Consider the following 20,152-nt stretch of genomic DNA (forward strand, 5'->3'; position numbering starts at 1 on the left):
GTTCCGTGTTCCTCCCATTCCGTGAAAATCCTGGTGCTTCCAAATAGAAGACCCCGCCTGCAGCCTGCAGTCCCTGCCACGGAGCTGAAGGAGGTGACCGATGGTGATGCAGTCCCTCTCACCCTCTGCTGAGAGCCAGGGCAGATGAAACTCCCTGCTTCTCCCCCAAATACCCTGGTCCTGGGCTTGGAAGAGCTGTGTTACTTATGTTGAACAGTAACAGCAATTTCAAAAGACAGACAGGAAAAAAAATCTTGAGGAACTATTTCTAGATTCACAGTCTTTCCTTTTTTCTATTCTACATAAAAGTCTAGATTTAGAGTACCTGGGATTTGTGCAAGCAAAAAAGATTATTGTATAGATTCAATTTCCAAGCCAGTCAATGACAAAAATAATCATAATGAAGGTATCAGGCTGTTCAAGGTTATGAGAGTTATTTATATTAAAAAAAAATCCTCATTAGGTTTTATTGTCCTCAGTTCACAAGTAAGAAATAGGTCTCAGAGAGGTTAAGTCACTTGATCAGAGTCACATAGCAACTGAGTGATGGCCCAGGGCCTGATGCTACAGCTCTCTGACAGAAGATTAGGGGGGTCTCTCCACAAGTACAAGTGCCTCCTGATGGACAGTGGCTTGGGGACCTCTCTGAAAAGGTGACTGTCGGTCTCTCTCACTGGAGACACTTCTCAGACCTTGGCTGAAGAGGTCTGAATGAAGCCCCACTCTGCTCCCCTTCCCTTCCTTCCTCCACGGACCCTGCAGGTCATGACACAAGAGCATGACCACCTTTACCTCAGCACCTTCACCGTCTCCATCCACTGTGGCTGCTCGCTTTCCCAGGGGTCCACCCGGATCCAGTCGGATGTCTGCAGGGCCAGCCGGGCCATGGCCACTCGGTGATGAGAAGCCACCAAGTCCTTCTTCCCGTAGTCGTCATTGACAGGTGAGATGATGCCCTGGGTCACCTGGTACATTCCTAGGCAGGAGAGAACAATGACGCTGCATGTCCAGACAGATGCTTGCCACCCTGCGGTGTGAGTCCAGGCAGGTGCTAAGACCTCTGACTGTCCTGAGCGGGCATGACCCTGGCATGCTCTCCTTCATGGGCCAATGGCAAGGGCAAGGGCAAGAGATCACTCTGTGATCTCGCGCCTCCCTAACAGTCTTCTACACCCCCCTGCAGTACTTTTATCGGAGAGGAAGGCTGCAAGGGCAGAGCCTACAGAGCAACGGGCCCACAGAGACAGAATATGCTGGAAGACTGGTGCAGGGGCCACACCTGTAATCCCAGAGACTTGTGGGGCTGAGACTGGAGGATCGAAAGTTTAAGGCCAGCCTCGGCAACTTACTGAGGACCTGTCTCAAAATAAAATTCAAAAGTGTTAAAAAGTTGGGGAAGGGGGCTGGGGATGTAGTTCAGAGGTCAAGTGCCCCTGGGTTCAATCCCCAGTGCAAGAAATAAAAATGTTTGAGGAACATCATGATGTCCCCTGTGGGGGACAATGGGTAAGCGTAGTTTCTTAGTCCAAATCGGCACTGAGGCTGCAAGGTGTAAGATGGGGTGCAGCATGGAGCAGGGTTGGGGGATAGTTGGGTGGGCTGACTTTGGAGGATCTTGCTGTGAGTGGAAGGAGAGGCCTGTCTTGGAATAGCCATGGGCTGTGCTCATCTGCCACAGAAACTCCCCATAGATCCCGTGAACCTGCATGGGATCTGTGTGATGGGAGATAACTTTAATGTATTAAGCCCATGACACTTGGCCTTTCTTCTGAAGCTGAGTCTACTTGATCTGGACAGTGTTACTTTTAGAGACATTCTCTATCGAAAGCTCAAGAGTCTCTGACATGCAAGAAGACTGGATTTTATCATTTTATCCCCCTGATGGACAACTGTTGAAATGATGGTGCAATTTTTCTCCTTTGGGTCAGTTAATATAGTGGATTGCACTGATTAATTTTCTAGTCTTAAAACTAGCATTTGCATTTCTAGATAAACTGACACCAATGGCTTCACTTTGCTAGTTACTTTTGGGAAGGAAGACGGCTCTATAATTCTTTCTCTTACGGTCTGTTATGGTTTGGATGTGAGGTGTCCCCCCCTCCACCCCCCGCAACGCTCCTGGGTTAATGCAGAAGTGTTTGGAGGTAAAACGGATGGACTCTGAGAGCTATAACCTAATCAACCCATCCGAGTTTGGGCTAACTGTCTGTAAACGTAGGCAGGTGGGATGTGGCCGGAGGAAGGTGGGTCAGTGGGGTGTGCCCTGGAAGGGCGGTCCTCCCCTGGGACCCCTTCCCCTTTCTCTCTCTTGGCTTCCTGGCTGCCCTGTCCTGAGCAGCTTCCCTCTGGTAGGCCTCCTGCCATGGTGTGCTGCCTCATCTTGGTCTTAGAGCAATGGACTCAGACAATCATGTATTGAACCTCTGAAATAAAAACCAAAATAAACTTTACCTCCTCTAAATTCTTGTCAAGTATTTTGGTCACAGTGACACAAAGCTCACTAACAGAGAAACTGGTATTTCGGGTGGGGAAGTTGTTGGGAAGGAAGATGGGTCTATAATTCTTTTACAATCCCTGACCATGTAGTTCAGAGGCATTTGGAACTGATTTTGGGGAAGAGTTTGGGAAAGTTTGGGGATGCAGAATAGATAAATCTTACATTGCTGTGAGCAGAGCTTAATGGGAAATTCTGGTGGGAGCCCAGAAGACCAGAATTCCTATAGGAATGTGGACTATGCTCATGAGGGTTCAGAGGAAAATGAGGAATCTAGAGGGAACTGGACTAGAGGCTCTTCATGTGACACTCTGGCAAAGAACTTTTCTACATTTCCTATGTCCTGAGACTTTGCCTGATTCTGAATTTTAAAGCAGTGGGATAATTAATCTGGTGGAGGAAATTCCAAGGCAGCATAGCATTCAGTCAGTGGCATGAATTTTGCTTTTAGCCAAATTTACTGTGAGAATCAGGAGCGGAAAGCAGAGCTGAATAAAAACTTGCAGTTTGACCAAAATAGTGCATTTAAAATTGAGGGGGGGGGGAGAAAGGTGTGACTGTTGAAGAGATGTTAGCCATGAAAGAGATGCTAAGTACTTCACACAGAGGAAAAGAAAGCTTGAAGGCATCTCAGGAATTTGCAAGACCACACCCATCACAGGCTTAAGGATGTAGAAGGAAAAATTCCTTTGAGATCCTGGTGATGCCCTGCTTGCACAAGGGGTCCTAGGAAAATTTTGACACTGTGCTCAGCCACCCAGGTACTGAGAGGGTGCTGCAGATGGCTAAGATGACAGGGGTCAACATGAGCTGGTGGCAGACCTTGGCATCATCCACGTGCTGCTGGTTCTGAGGGAATGAAGGAAGCTGAAGTTAAGCCACCATGGAGGGTTCCACCAGAATTTTGAGGAAAGATCTGGGAGTGCCAGGCAAGGTGGAGCAGGGTCAGCATTTGTGCAGATTGCCCTGAGAGGGTGATAAGTGGCCCTGTGAAGGTGGGGACGAAGCTGGAAGGCAGACCCTAGAAATTAAAAGATGCCAGTAACATGGACTATCTGCTGAGAAAATCTGCTGGCTGCGGAGAGAACCAGATTAAGGGAGAGACCATGAGCACAGCAACTGGCAAGGCCAGAGCCTTCCCTAAGCTTCCAAAGCCCTTTGGAGAGAACATCTTCCCCCAGGTACCCAAGAGGCTATAGGTGGTGTTAAGGGACCTGTTTGCCTGCAGTCTTGTTTGGTCCTACCCCTTCTTTCTAAGCCCTTATTCTTCCCTTTTGGAATGATAATATTTACTCTGTGCCACTGTGTATTGGATATATGTAATTGCTCTTGATCTTTACAGAGGCTCACTGCCAAGAGTCTGCCTTGAGTCTCAGAAGACATTTTGAACTTGGATTTGGGGAGATTTTGCTAAGACTACGGGGTCTCCTGAAAAATCAACTGAATGCATTTTTCATTATGTGGTGGACATGAGCTTTTGGGGGCCAGGGGTGGAATGTTATGGTTTGAATATGAGGGGTCCTCCAAAATATCCTGTGTTAATAAAACAGGAATGTTCAGAGATGACATGGTTGGATTGTGAGAGCTGTAAACGAATCCATCCATCCTTGTCTGAAGGGCTAACCTTGCGGTAACTATAGGCTGGTGGGGCCAGGGTTGGAGGTGGTTGGTCAGTGTGGGGGCTTGCACTGTCAAGGTGCACATTCCCTGTAGTCCCTTCCCTTTCTCTCTTTGTGATTCCCAGTCCCCATGTCCTGAAGCAGCTTCTCTCTGCACACTTTTCCTCCACAATATGCCACCTCACCTTGGACCCAGGGCAATAAACTCGGCTGACCATAAACTAAACTCTGACTCTGTGAACCACCTTAAAACTTTTTCTCCTCTGAGTTGTTCTTGTCAGGTTATTTTGGTGACACCGAGTGACCCAAGGCTGGCTAACCCAATGTCCTGATGAGCTTTTGGTATCAAGGTGAAGCCAGACTCATACAAAGGGTTGAGGAATTTCCTCTTTATACCCCGACAGGGCTCTTGTGGAGGACTGAAGTAACATTTTTTTTTTTCTTTGCTGTTTGGTGGAGCTCACCAGTGAGGTCTGATGAGGCTTGAATTTAATTTGTGGGAACATCATTGACAATTGATTCGATTTCTTTAATGGTTAGAAGATGATTCAGATTTTCGTTTCTTCATTATAATTTTTGGCAACTTGGATTTTTCTAGGATTTCTGTCCACTACATCTAACATTTGAAATTTATTGGCGTAAGTTTCTTCATGCTGTTTTCTTATCTGTTCAATGTCTGGGCCATCTGTATGGATGGCTTTTTTTCATTCCGAAGGCTGCTTGCATCCCTTTCTTTTTCTTTGCACAGTATTACTGGAGGTTTGTTATTTTATTAGTCTTTTGAAAGAACCAACTGTTGGCATATTGATTTTTCCCTCCTGAATGCTTCTTTTCTGTGTTCCACCAAATTCTGTTCTTATTTTTATTAATTCTATCCTTCCACTCTCGTGTTGTTACTTTGCTGTTCTTTTTCTAACTTCTTGTGATATGTGCTCAGCTAATTAATGTGCAGTTTGTTCTATTTCCTAAAATACACAGTTCAGGCTTTAAGAATTTCCCTCTGAGCACATTTCTACTTGCATCTCAGAAGCTTTGATAGAGAGTGTTTTCATGACTGTTTGGTTCAAAATACTTTCTAGTTTTTACTATGATGTCTGATTTGATCTATGAGTTATTTGGAGATATCATTTTTTCATTACCAAACATATTGTGACATGTGGGTTATAGTTTTGGTATTGATTTCCAATTTAGTTTCACTCATAATCGGAGAACATACTCTAAATTGATTCAATCATTTGCAATGTGTTGACTCTTGCTTTATGTCCCAGTATTTGGTCAGTTTTGGCAAATGCTTCATGGGTGCTTGGAAAGATTTGTATTCTGTGATTATCTGGTGTAATGATTTGACCTTTCAATTAAGATTACTCATTGTTTTGTTTATATCTATATTCTTACTGATTTTTTTGTTCCACCTGACCTGCTGTATTAATCCCATTAGAAAATCTTTCACTTTAGATTTTTTTCTATTTTTCCCTTTAGTTCTTTCAACTGTTGTTTGATATATATTATATCTATAATTCATATGTCTTATATCTGTATCTTTATGTGAATTGAGCTTCTTTATCTCTGGTAAAATTATGGTTTTCTAAAATTCACTTATTTTTGTGATAATATAGCTTAACAGCTTTCTTTTGGTGAGTATATTTATGGTGTATTTTTTCCACCTTTCAATTTCAATGTCTATACTTCTGTTTAAGCAAGAATTTGTAAATAGCCCATGAAAACATTTTAATGTCAACTTTGACAATTTTTGACTTTTAACTGAAACACAGGTTTATTTATGTTTAATGTGAATGCTAATATTTGAGTTCAAAGGTACCATCTTATTTTATGTTTTCGTCACCATATTCTAGTTACTTTTCCTATGTTTGATTTTATTATTTCAATTTTTTTCTCTTTGAGATTGTTTAGAAATTACATAATCTTACCACCAAAGTAAATCAAAACCTTTGTGTTATTAAGGAAAAAAAGCGAAGATAGACTTTTCCTTAACAGCAAAAGACTAACTCCATTTACCACCCTCTTGTTACATGTATAATTTTTGCTGTGTCTTTATTCTTTTAGATCTTGCTACTTGCTATTCTCTTTTATGCAACCAATGCTTATTTAAGTTTTTTCATGTATTTACTATTTTCTCAACATTTTACTTCTTCCTGTATGTTAGACATTCCACCTGGGAATCTGGCAGAATTAATCTGTCTGGCAGAAATATACACTGTAGAATTTTCTTGAGCTAGTGTGGCTTTAGTCTTGACAGATATTTTCACTGGGTATAAAATAGTGAGTTTTGGGGCTGGGGATGTGGCTCAAGCGGTAGTGCGCTTGCCTGGCATGTGCAGGGTGCTGGGTTCGATCCTTAGCACCACATAAAAAATAAAATAAAGATGTTGTGACCACTGAAAACTAAAACATAAATATTAGAAAATCTTCTCTCTCTCTCTTTCTCTCTCTGACTTTCAAAAAAAATAGTGGGTTGCAATAATTTTTTTCTTCAGTGTTCTCAAGTTACTGTTCCATCATCTTTTATTGTTGATATTGAGAAGTCCTCTATAAGTCTACCATTTATGTGCAGGTAGTCTGTATTTTTTTCATCTTTAAAAATTGTCTACATATGAATTTTTTTTTATTTACCCTTATTTGGGATCCCTGGGTTTCTTAAATCTGTGGGTTACAGTTTTTTGTTAGATCTGAAAATTTTTTAGTTATTATCTATTTTAGCTTTTTTTGCCACCATGACCAAAAGCCCTCACAAGAACAATTTTAGAGGAGGAAGAGTTTATTTGATGCTCATGGTTTCAGAGGTCTCGGTCCACAGACAGCTGGCTCCATTACTCTGGGACCAAGGTAAGCACAGCATCGTGGTAGAAGAGTGTGGTGGAAGAAAGGAACTTAGGATAGGACAAGCAGGAATCAGAGAAACTAAGGTCTCCTCACCACGGGCAAAATATACACCCCAAAGTCATGCCCCCCTGAACTACCTCCTCCAGCCACACCCGACCTGCCTACAGTTACCACTCAGTTAATCCCTACCAGTGGACTACTGCACTGATTAAGTTAATGATTTCACAACCCAATCATTTCACTTTTGAATGTTGAGGTATTATCTAATATAATACCCACACTTTGGGGGGCACATCATGTCTAAACCATGGATCATCTCTTTCTCCCCTTTTCTTCCAGCCCTTTCACTGTATACATGGAGGCTTCATGTCTCTTGCCCTCTCTTCTGGAATCATAAAATTTCTTTCTCTCTGCTTCATTCTAAATAGTTTTCATTTCGTCTGTCTTCCAATTCATTCATTCTATGTTTTACTCTACTAATGTGATTCAAAGTCATTCATTGAACTTTTGAGTTTTCCAACCTATGAACATGTTATACCTCTCTCCATTTGTCTAGGTCTTCTTTGATTTCTTTCATTAGCATCTTTAATGTTTAGGACAGAAATTCTATGTATGCTTTGTTCAATTTATACCTAAGCGTTTTATTTTTTTAGATCAATTTTAAGTGGCATTGTTTTTAATTTTGGTTTTCACATGTTTTCTATTGGTATGTAAACATACATATATAAATATCAATATATGTGTATATATATGTATATATACACAGATACATATATTGATATTTGTGTATTGATCTTTATTTTGCAAGTGTAATCACTTTCCTACAATTTTCAGGGTTTTTTTGATAGATTCTTGAGATTTTCTACATAGACAATTCTGTCATAAGCAAATAAGAATTTTTTTCTTTTCCAATGTGCATACATTTTCATTTGGTTCCACTTATTAAGAAAAACTCCTTAGCCATATTTTCTTTGAACCATGGATTTTTTATAAGTATGTTAATTTCCATGTGTTTTAATATTTTCCTGTTGTCTTTCTTTTGTCAATTCCAGTAAGATTCCATGGTGGTCAGAAACCATATTTTATATGACTTCAATTCTTTTAAGCTTGTTGAGATCAGTTCATATTTATAATATGGCCTGTCTTGGTGAATGTGACATTGAGTGGTGAGTTCCATGAACGTCACTTTCAAGCCTGTGGTTAACTGTGTGGTCAGCCCCTCTGCATCCTGGCTGGTTTTCTATTTGTCCTCATTGCTGCGAGTGGGATGTCGAAGTCCCCACCTATGATTGTGAATTGACTGTATGGCCTTTGAGCTCTGTTTTGCTTCATGTATTTTGAGACCCTGTTTTTTGGTGTTTCTGTTTTAGAATGATTATGTCTTCTTAGGGGGCCTTCATTGAACTTTTAATTTTGTTTATTTTAGTCATTTCTAGAAGTTTGGTTCTTCAACAAATGTGGCAAAATACCTTTCAGCTTTTTTCTTTAAATATAGGCATAACTGCTTCAATATTTATATTGAGTAATATTAGTTTCAGAGTCTGTACAGTTATTTTTTCTTTTATTTCTGTTAGTTCTTATTCATATTGTTTTACTTTCTGTGCTTAGTTTTCTTTGAATGCTTGCTGGTCAATGCCTGCCACATCCTGGTGGTCACAGGTCTTCCTCTGGAAAGGCTTCATACTTGCTTTTGCAGGAACCTGGAATTTCTAGAAGCTCACAGATCTCGACTTGAACTTCTTGGGGTAATTCAGGCTGAAGGTTGCAAATCTGAGCAAGGGCTCATGTGTGGCCCTTCTTTAGAAGGATGTTTTCTCTTCTCTTTTTTCTTCTGATTATCTAAGCAATGGTACTAAGGAACTAAGGCTTCTCTCAAGTCCTCTAGGATTGGGGAAGGGGGTGAGTTAAGATCCTGTTCACCTTGGCCCAGAGTGTGTGGTTCCTTCAGGTTGAGCTTAATGTTGGGGAAGTCACCTACATGCTCCCTGCCTTTGGGTTCTGCCCCTCCTGACTTGCACAACCCTTGATTCAAAGCTTAGGTGTGTATTTCAGGGCATTAGTGGCTCTGGTGCTTTAATAGCCCACTCACCTCTCTGATTACGAGTGATCTCCATCTTTTCAGCTTTAACAATGAAGAATGAAAGACATTCTACCCACCACTTCTTGTTTCAGAAGGAAAGTTGAAATCCAAAGAGTGTAGCTTTCCCCCCCAGAGCTTGATAATCTCTGATACATTTTGCATTCCTGGCCATCCTGGCTGCCCGGGGCCCTCCTTCCTGCAAGTTGAAGTATCCACCACATCAAGGGGTGGCAGACCCCAGCGGAGAACAGGGAGGCAATGTTCACCTTTTGATTTCCAGAACTGGCTCCTAAAACTCATCTTAGAGGTAACACTGGCAAACGTTAGAGCTTTTATTTGTAGGAGTCAGGCTTGTTGAGAAAGAAAAGGTTCAAGTTCCTTTAAAAAAATCAGGAACCAGAGTCCAGGGACTTAGAGCACAAAGTTTCACCAAAATCCTGAGAGTATTAAGAAGAGGAGAATATGCTAACGGAAATGAAAGGCTCTTTCTGGGCTGAGGGTGGGGTGAGGTGAACTTGGCAGCAGGGTGGAGAAGAGTCTGGGAGGGTTTAGAGGGCTCACAATGGAGTCAGTACTGCTCCCTAGCTGCTGTCAGAGGTGGTGTTGGGCGGACATAGTTAAGAGGCCCAGTGAAGTATGCACACTGGGGAGCAGGTGGGCACATAGTTTGCTTCCTTCCTGGAGTTCTGAGAGGAGACCACCTTACGTTGCTCTGGGACAATCCAGAGCAGCACCCGCAGCATAGAAATGGAGCTGTGGCAGGACGGGCAGAGGATGCTGCAGAAAACAATCATCCTCCACCTTAGCAGGGCAACCAAGGATCCTGGAAAATTCCCAAGGCTCCTTCGGGGAGTAGTGAAGGGGGTTAAGAATTAACAGTAGACATGACTCCTAGGGAGAGGGTAGAGGGTACAGGGGGGGGTGCAGCCCAAAGCCAGGGACCACAGCATTGGCAGTACCAGGCAGAGCCCAGGTGCCAGCCTAGACAACAGGAGGATGGTGCTGTGACCAGGAGAAGCTGAGGAGGCTTCAACAGCTGAGGCAGAGAGGACAAAGGTTAATGCCTGAGATTGAGGGCAGAGCCCTCAGCTGGGGGCAGTAGGGCCAGATGGCCCTTTTGGATGCCAGGAGGCTAACCCTTTCCAGGATGCTAAACTGCCCTGGAGGGGTAGGCAGGGACGATGAACTTGATTAATGACTGACCTGAAAGAGGCTCAGCCCAAAATAGAAGCCTTTTTTTTTTTTTTTTTTTTTTGGTGGAAACAGTGTCTTAAGAGAATGTCGAGTGTTAAGAAAGCAGCTACATTCCTGCCTACCTGGGTCATCCAAGGGACATACAGGCTACTTCTTTCTCTTTTCCCCTTTAAAAGGAACAGGGGCTGGGAGGACGAACTCCTGTTGGGCTGTGACTTTCTGGGGCCCTTTATATACATTTGACCTTCACATTGATCTCTGTTTTCCAGGAGGAAACAGGGTGGGGGGCTGGGCCCAGCCAGGCCGCTCTGCTGGGCATCCTGGATACCCAGGTGTCACCTGTGATGGTTCAGCTCATTCTGACGGCACAGGTCATGCACCGAGAAATCAATGCTTTTTTACAGCACCCAGGAGAGGAGAGTCAATAAAAATAACAATTTGAGCTAAAACTCCTTCTTATCCTCCAAATGGTCATGAGCGCAGGCCTTTTCCCTTCAGATGCTCTTGGTCAGAATCGAAGTGTTGCCTTTCCTGTGACCCACCCTCGATCCTTCTTTACCTGCAGGTACTTGTCCAGGGACCCTCTGCTGCCCGAGCCCACCTCCTCCCAGCACTTGTATGATAGTGATCTGTCCCTCGTCTTTCCTAAAGACTGAGAGCTCCTTAAGGCCTCCGCCTTTTTCTTCCTGTCTGGGTAACATGCACCCGATTAGTAAGGAGCCAAGCCACCCTTACCACGAGGTTACCCAAGCAACCCCATGTTAAATGGCCAGATATCTGCTTTCTCAGCCAAAGCAAACTGTTAATACCTGAGAATAGGCACAGCTGAGGGGAGGGAGAAGTACCATCTTTAAGACAAGAGGGTCACATTTGTCCCCCTACAATACCAGATCCGAGCTGTCTGGGGAATAGCTCATTTAGGAGAAGACATGGACACGGGTACACCTGGGGGTCTCGGGCCTAAGGCATGATCACGTGGCCCCATGAGGACCACCAGCCTTCACAGACACACCCAGAGCTTCTGGTCTGCTATGGTGGCCTGATGGGCAGGATGGGGAGACGGCTGATGCGGCTGGGATGTGGATTCAGTGCTTCTCCTGAAGGTTTGTGCACTGGAAGCCTGGTTCCCAAGGTGCCGTGTTAGGAGGTGGGGCTGTGAGAGGTATTTAGGTCATCATCGGGGGCACCACTCCTGGAAGGCCCCAGTGCTGGCCTCAAGGACTGAGTTAGTTCCAGCTGGCCCCTCCCAGCTCTGGCTTCCTGTCTTGCTATCTGATCTCTTGCCAGCATGAGACCCTGGTCAGAGGCTGAACAAAGGGGGCTGTCTGGTCTTGGGCTCCCAGCCTCCCAAACTGTGAGATAACTACTGTCTTTTCTTTCTAACTACCTTGCTTCAGGCATTTTGGTATCACAACTTAAAATGGACTCAGACAACAGCCTGGGAAGAGACAGATTTCAGAAAGGTGCCCACCACAAAAGACAGAACTGAGCAACTACCAGGAGGAAAGGAACGCGCGGGGGACACAGGAAAATGCAGGGAGCAGAAGGGACGTTTAATAATATTCCAGTAATATTGTAGGAAATACTGCAGAGATGATGTCCTGCCTATGAAACAGGAATAGGGTGTTTTATAAAGGAACAATCAGAAAACAGGAAGAAGCTCTTAGAGATGAAAAGACATGCACTCCATAATATCACCAAGTGCCTGCAGCATGTCAGGTGCAGGGCTGGACCCCAGGGTAACAGGTGTAAGGGGATCACGTGCCAAAGAGAGCATGGCTCCATCCAGGAGGTAGACACATTTAATAGAAATTCCTGAAAGAGACCAGAGGAAATCATCAAAGAAAAAAAGAAAAATATTTTCCCAGAGTAGGACACACATTTTCAGAATTGACAGTCCCCTGAATGCTCAGCACTTTGAATAAAATAAGGTCCACACAGTGGTAAGCCATTATAAAACTTCAGACCACCAAGTTTAAAGAGAAGATTCTACAAGTTTCTAGAAAGAAAACCAGAGGTCAAACACACAGAATTGGAAAGCAGGGAAGCACTGAAATTCTCAACAGCAAGTCTAGGATCTAGAAGTCAGTGGAGTCAAATGTTAATTTCCATCCTTGTATTCTATATTTGGCCAAACTACCAATTGGTTAGAATAGGCATGGCAGACATTTCTTCTACTAAGAAGACAGTAAGTAGTTTAGGATTGGTGAGCCACATACAGTCTTTCTTGCATATTCTTTTTTTTAATATTTATTTATTTTTGTTGTTGTAGTTGAACACAATACCTTTATTTTATTAATTTATATATGGTGCTGAGGATCGAACCCAGGGCCTCGTACATGCTACTCGAGTGTTTTACGGCTGAGCCACAAACCTAACCCCCTTGCATATTCTTAAACAACAACAACAACAACAACAACAACAACAAATTTTAAATGTAAACAACCCTGTTAGCTCACAAAATGAATGACAATTGGCCATGGGCTATATTTGGCCTATAGGCTGTAGTTTACTGCTCTTGAGACCATGGGATAGAATTGTTTTTATATATTGAAAATCTTAGAAAGTTTACCTCTCATATAACTTTTGTCAGAAAGATGCTGGAGAATGCACTCCAGTAAAATGAGACGGTAAATCAAAAAAGTGGAAGGAAGGTCTGAAATCCAAGAAATAAGAGTTGTAAATCAGAAGACAGGTCAAGGGGACCCTAGGGAATCAATGAAAGGAGATCCCAGGTGACAGTGTTATAGTGGGCGTAGAAAGCTGGCTGATGAGAGATTGGAGGGATAGGGGCAGAAACAACATGGGATGGACATTTCATCTGAGTCACCTGTACAAAGAAGGGCTTTCGAGACCTTCTAGAAAATGTGCGTCTCAATTAAGTGACAGGTGTAAGGACACAAGGGAACAAGTAAGAAAGCAATTATTAGTTATAAAGTTACATAAGAGACAGGGAAACGCAGCAGTCTGTGCGATTTAGTTAACTCCATTTACGCTGACAAAAATGTAATCGATAAACATTAGCAGAACCCAACATTGTGAGATGATCAATTTGAGATGTGAAGTGTGAGCCTGACGGCAGAGATGTGACAGAGCTGGAGTCTCATTTTTCATAATTAGAAGCCAATGGATAATATCTAACTCTGAAAAGTCAGGAAGCAACAGTATGAGCTTGTTTTTTAGAAATAGGGAGCTGAAGACCAGAGAAATAGCCAAAAGAGTCAAAAGTGATTGCTCTGTGAACCAGGAATCAGGGGTGGGGGACACAGAACCAACAGTCCTGCACTCTAAGTCCTATACTAACTTAAATGTTATCAATGAATAAAATGAGTTCAGAAATCAATGTAAATGGTAAGGATCCAAATTTAATAAAACACATCTAGCAGGTTAATACTATTTATATTTTGGTTAATTTTCTTTGTCTTATGTATATTATTCTCCACATAATGTAAATCTACCTATATATCTTCCTTTTAAAATTTGTTCTTTTTAATTACATATGACAGTAAAGTGTATTTTGGCATATCATACATATGTGGAGTATAACTTCCTATTCTTGTGGTTGTACATGTTGTGGAGTTACACTGGTTGTGTATTCATATATGAACATAGGAGAGTTATGTCCGATTCATTATACTGTCTTTCCTATTCCCATTCCCCCCCACATCCTCCCACCACACCCCTCATCCAATCTAGTGAACTTCCACTCCTCTCACCACTCCTCCCACCACTCCCACCTGTTGTGAGTCAGCATCTGCATATCAGAGACAACATTGGGCCTTTGGTTTTTCGAGATTGGCTTATTTCACTTAGCATGATAGCCTCTAGTTCCATCTATTTGCCAGAAAATGCCATAATTTCATTATTCTTTATGACTGAGTAATATTCCGTTGTGTATATTAGCCACATTCTCTTTATCCATTCATCTGTTGAAGGGCGCCTAGGTTGGTTCCATAGCTTAGCCTATTGTGAATTGAACTGCTATAAACATTGATGTGGCCACATCACTGTAGTATGCTGATTTTAAATCCTTTGGGTATAAACCGAGGAGTGGGATAACTGGGTCAAATGGTGGTTCCATTCCAAGTTTTCTGAGAGATCTCCATACTGCCTTCTTGAGTGTTGCACCAATTTGCAGTCCTACTAGTAATGTATGGGTCTAACTTTTCCCCCACATCCTTGCTAACACTTATTGTTACTTGTATGCTTGATAATTGCCATTTTGACTGGAGTGAGATGAAATCTCAGTGTAGTTTTACTTTGCATTTCTCTAGTTGTTGAACATTTTTCATATATTTGTTGACCATTCATATTTCTTCTTCTGTAAAGTGTCTGTTCAGTTCCTTTGACCATTTATTGATTGGATTATTTATTTTTTTGTTGTTAAGAGTTTTGAGTTCTTTATATATCTGGGAGATTAATGCTATATCTGAGGTACAGGTGGCAATGATTTTCTCCCATTCTGTAAAGAACGTAAAGAAGCTTTTCAGTTTGATATATCCCTTTTACTGATCCTTGATTCTACTTTTTGCCTTAGGAGTCTTGTTGAGGAAGTTTGTTCCTAAGCCAATATGATGGAGATTTGGACCTACTTTTTCTTCTAGTAGGTGCAAGTTTTCTGGTCTAATGCTCAGGTCCTTGACCCACTTAAGGTTGAGTTTTGTGCAGGGTGAGAGACAGGGGTCTAATTTAATTTTATTACACATGGATTTTCAGTTTTCCCAGCACCATGTTGAAGAGACTATTTTTTCTCCAATGTATATTTTTGTTGCCTTTGTCTAGTAAAAGATAACTGTATTTATGTGAGTTTGTCTATTCTGTACCACTGGTCTTTATGTCTTTTTGGTGCCAATACCAAGCCATTTGTTACTATAGCTCTATTGTGATGCCTCCTGCTTCACTTTTCTTGCTGAGGATTGCTTTGGCTATTCTGGATCTCCTATTTTTCCAAATGAATTTTATGACTGCTTTCTTTATTTCTATGAAGAACATCCTTGGAACCTTAATAGGAATTGCATTAAATCTGTATAGCAGTTTTATTAATAATATATTTATATTAGTTCTGCCTATCCAAGAACATGGGAGATCTTTCCATCCTCTAAAGTCTTTTAAAATTTCTTTCTTTGGTGTTCTGTAGTTTTTATTATAGAGGTCTTTCACCTCTTTTGTTAGATTGATTCCCAAATATTTTATTTTCTTGGAGGCTATTGTGAATGGGATAGTTTTCCTAACTTCTATTTCAGTTGATTCATCACTGATGTATAAGAATGCAATTGATTTATGGGTATTGATTTTATATCCTGCTACTTTGCTGAATTCATTTATGAGTTCTAGAAGTTTTTTGGTAGAATTTTTTTTGGATCATCTAAATACAGAATCATGTCAGCAAATATGGATAGTTTGAATTCTTCTTTTCCTATTTGTATCTCTTTAATTTCTTTCATATGTCTAATTGTTCTGGCTAGTGTTTCCAGGACTATGTTGAAAGAAGTGGTGAAAGAGGGCATCCTTGTCTTGTTCCCGTTTTTAGAGGGAATAATTTCAATTTTTCTCCTTTTAGAATGATGCTGGCCTTGGGTTTAGCATAGATAGCTTTTACAATGTTGATGTATGTTCCTACTATCCCTAGTTTTTCGTTTTGAACATGAATGGATCTGTATTTTGTCAAATGCTCTTTCTGTATCTATTGAGATAATCATGATTCTTGTCTTTAAGTCTATTGATGTTTTGAATTATGTTTATTGATTTCTGTATGTTGAACTAACCCTGCATCTCTGGGAGGAACCCCACTTGATTGTGGTGCACTATCTTTTTAATGTTATAAATCATCTTTAAGAGATTATATCATCAGCATTTTTCTTGGCCACTGGCCCTTTTGAAAATATCATTTTAAATGATTACATAATAATGGAATGAAAATATATATATTACTAGGATCAATATATACTGACCATCCTTAGATCTTGGTTGAAAGTTTTGGATTGTTTTCAAAGACAAATTAATAGAAATGTTCAAATGGCTTGAAGATCTGGGAGAAGACTTGGCTACATTTTGTTAAAATGCTTTTCAGAAATTCTGAACAAGGGTAGAGACACAGCTATCCGAAGGTGTGAGAGACCCGACCTCACTGCACACTGACCAGTCCTGGGATCTACTCATTTCAAAAATCTTTGCTAATCTCTGAGAATATATTTTTGTGTGTGTTTTAAAATTCGCTTTTAAATTTGCTTAGGTGATTTTTTTAGTACTCATACTCACATTTCTTCTTTGGTAAAGTGTCTCCTCGCTTGCATTCCTTATCTATCTACCAACACGTAGGAACTCTCCTTGACAAGAAGGTTCACAGCCTGACTGTTGGTCCCTCTGGCAACTGAGTCACAGGCCTTCTCCGGCTCCAGTCTGGCATTGATTCTCTGTGTCTCCTCTTAACATTTGCGTCTCCTTATCTTGTTTCTGAGTTTCATAGAATTTCTTGGAATAGCGTTCTCATTCTGTTTCATTGCTAGAAGTCGCCTCCCTATCTGTCTCCTCCGACCACTCATCTGGCATGTCACGGTCCCCAGGCTGCTCCTCCTGCACCTCTGCCTGTGCCATCCACTTTCCCTCAGTCTCACGGAGAACCAGAAACACAAACATTCTCTTTTCCTCCTTAAGTGGAAAGCCACCTGCTCTGAATCTGCAGAACGGCACCTCCTTTGGAACGGATGTCCCTTTTCATATGACCTGTGACTCTGGTTGGCCTCTTCTGCAAAGTTCTGTCTGCCCACCACTGGCAGCTGGGTAGGTCCCTGTTTCATAATGGTAACCTTTGGGTCGATTATCTTTAGTATTTTGCTGAGTGAAATACATGAGGCAGGAAATCAATTGCCTTTTACTTCCAACTACTTAAATGTCTGTCTCACTTTCTTTTATTATATACATTTTCTCCCCATCTCCCCTGATTCTGTTTTTCTCTAATCATATGTTCATTTAATGTGGACTTCATGCTCCATGGTTCAAACTGGAGTTAGCATCACACAGATGATGCTGTGTGATGACACAGCAGGAAGTTTCTGAACACCTACTTAGTCTTCCAGAACTATTTTCTCCAGTTAAATAAATAAGGGAAGATGTCCACCCATTGGTGTTTTCACTGGAAACCTGATCAATAAGTGGCTATTCCCACTTGGTCACACTTGGTCGAGTGTCTCAGGAGAAGGCGGAGCTGCTGCCCCCTGGCACCCTTCAGGTATCTGGCCAAGGTGAGACTCAGGGACATGTTCCTGGCCATTACTCTTGAGAATGGAATTTTTTTTCTCACTATATTTCATCATACATATTTGTTTCGGTACATAATACTACCACTCTTACATAGAAAACTGAGTACTTTGCTTGGTTTATCCTGCATCTAAGCTCCCTTACTCAACTTATTAATTCTAATAGTTTTCCCTTGGAGGGAGAGAGGAACATCACCTGCAAACAATGGAAACCAAGTCTCCTTTCTATAATTTGATGGATACCATTGGAAATCAGGGCAGTGAGCAGGCATTCTTTTCTATTTCTTTGCGACTGTGAGAATGCCTCTGGAGTGTTATGCCATTGTGCATCAGTCTAGGGAAGGATCCTTGCAGTTCTAATTTACTAGGAGTGCAAAAAAAAATCCCTGAATAGGTATTGGATTTTATTGAATGACTTTTAAGTACGTATTGAGATGATGATTTAGGTTTCATAAAAATATATTGTCTTAGTAATGTGATATATTAATAGATATCTTTGTGGCAAATTGTCCTTGAATACCTGGGATAAATGCTACCTGGTCTTGTAGAATTATTCTTTTATTAGCAATTTGATAACCTACTACTTTATATGGGTATTTTGCATCCAAGATTATACTGTTAAACACTAGCTGTAATGCCACAATATCCTTATCCAATTTTCTTTGTGCTAGAAAATGGCTACGGTAGGTTGAATTATGGGTCCCAATTCCTCATTCTGCCATTATAGCATTACACAAAGCAGAGCGTACTTCCCCAGCCCTTGACTTTGGGCGTGGTGAGAAGACCTGCCGGACCAGTGGGATATGAGCAGATGGGATATGAAGAGATGCAAAGCTTGCTTGGTGGGGCTTACAATCCTGAGCCTGTGTCGTCCCCATGAGAAGAACACACAAGTGGTCACTGCCCTTCCTATTTCCCTGGACCCAGAGTGGATGGGTAAGCCCCCTGTCCCAGCCACCCACAGATCTGTGATCAAGAAATAAACTGTTTCTTCTAGCATATCCCTGATATGTTGAGGTTTGGTGCAGTTGAAGCTGACTGATAAAATGCTTTATCTGGAAATAACAAAAGTGCGTGTGGATGCTATTGTTAAGACCCACACAATTACAATCAGGTAATGCGAACAGCTCATGGCACGTAGCTGGTGACTCAGTCATTGTACTCCCTCCATTCCCTGACCTGGCAGGCTCAGCAGAAGAGAGGACTATGGTAGACTTGTTCTGCAAACATGGCCCCAGCATTATCTCACAGCCAAGGACTCTTGGAAAACCTGGCCACTCTTCCATGGGACTACTATACTCAGTGTCAGAAGTGGTAGGTGTGGATTCTGAGGCACTTCCAACTTAGGGTCTTGGGGTACTGTGTCTCAGAAGTCAAGTGCATGCTGGGAAATCCCAAAGTAGCCTATGCAGAGAGACCCCAGAGTACAGATTAGAGTCTCCATACCCAGTGTGGCTTGCCAGAATTAAGTAAAGAAGTCTACAGATGATCACTGCCTCCAGCCACCTGGTCACTCCCAGCCTTAGAGTTGTCTCAGCTGAGTCTTCAGACATCATGGAGCAGAGGTAATCTGCCCCTATTGTGCTCTGTCCAGATTCCTGATCTGCTGAATCTATGAGCCTATCAAAATGTCAAGTTATACCACCATATGCTGTTTGTTATGCAGTCACAATAATTGAAACAGTAACAAAGATTCCAATGTGTTGTGTGATTTTCCGATGGTTATGCTGTTACAGGGCAAGGATCCATCATAGAGCTGAGGCAGCAGCAGCCCACCTTTCAGTTCTTGCAATTACCCCAGAAAGATTTCAGACATGGTGCTCAGAGTAGTGGGCATGAATTATAGGGACAGGAAAAGGGGACACTCTCAAGGGACAGAATTGGTCTTTTAGAGAGGAGAAGGATGGCTCACTCCTCCTGTCCTCCAGTTTTATTGTGTTTCCAGAGCTTCACCCAGGGGTACCTCTTGACTTTTAACTAAAAACAGGATGGCATTGGACTTTCAAGTCCCCACTGTGTGTGGTAAAGGTCCAGGGCAACTCTAGGTCCTGTTGGTCCGTGCTGACTGGTTTAACTGGAACTTGTTCTTACAGACCTTACAGGTAGGAAGAATTATCCTTATCTCTCTGAGTTCTGGAAGCTGGTTTGTGAAACGGTCACAAAATTCTGCCCCTTCAGGGTAACTTGTGTCTTCTTATCATCATTTCAGGCCTGCGTTTCTCCCTCAGAGAGCAGGTTGTCTGTTTGCTGGAGAATGTAACAGATTCTGTTGACTTAAGCCAGGCAGGGTTGCAGGTAAATTCCTTTTTTGTTTTAAAAAGAAAGCATGTGGGGGTCAGCAGAGTGAGCCTGGTTTATAGGATCATCTCTTTAACCTCATTTTCCTACCACTCATGTCTACCTGTGACTTACCAAAACTACCAGAAAATGGTGGGATGAGGATTGGAATGCAAGGCTGTCTGTGCTTTTGCTACTATCCTGATGGACCCAGACCAGGCCACTCTGAGGCATGATAGAGGAACTTCCCCCTCTGGAACTGGCCTGAGAAATGAGACCACCTCCCCCAGCAAGACTGGCTTCAATAAATCGTTATTGCTGTTTAAAAATGCTAGCAGCCTCACAAACCATGAAGCCAAGACTTAATGGCATTCCAAACTGTAAAAACTTC

The 20,152-nt window shown here is 42.0% G+C and overlaps 1 protein-coding gene across 3 annotated transcripts in view; it reads right to left on the bottom strand.

Moving 5' to 3' along the window:
- Window positions 1-20,152, bottom strand: part of Nmnat3 (nicotinamide nucleotide adenylyltransferase 3) — a 109,698-nt gene that overhangs the window by 10,495 nt on the left and 79,051 nt on the right. For 2 of the 3 annotated variants that reach the window (XM_026385064.2, XM_026385063.2), the window contains one exon: window positions 793-976. The exons of the other annotated variant lie outside the window; for it this stretch is intronic. In XM_026385064.2, coding sequence (XP_026240849.2) covers window positions 793-976 — 184 coding nt within the window. The remainder of the gene's footprint in view (window positions 1-792; window positions 977-20,152) is intronic. 3 annotated transcript variants of the gene reach the window in all.

Source organism: Urocitellus parryii, chromosome 2 (assembly GCF_045843805.1).
Source record: "Urocitellus parryii isolate mUroPar1 chromosome 2, mUroPar1.hap1, whole genome shotgun sequence".
NCBI lineage: Eukaryota > Metazoa > Chordata > Mammalia > Rodentia > Sciuridae > Urocitellus > Urocitellus parryii.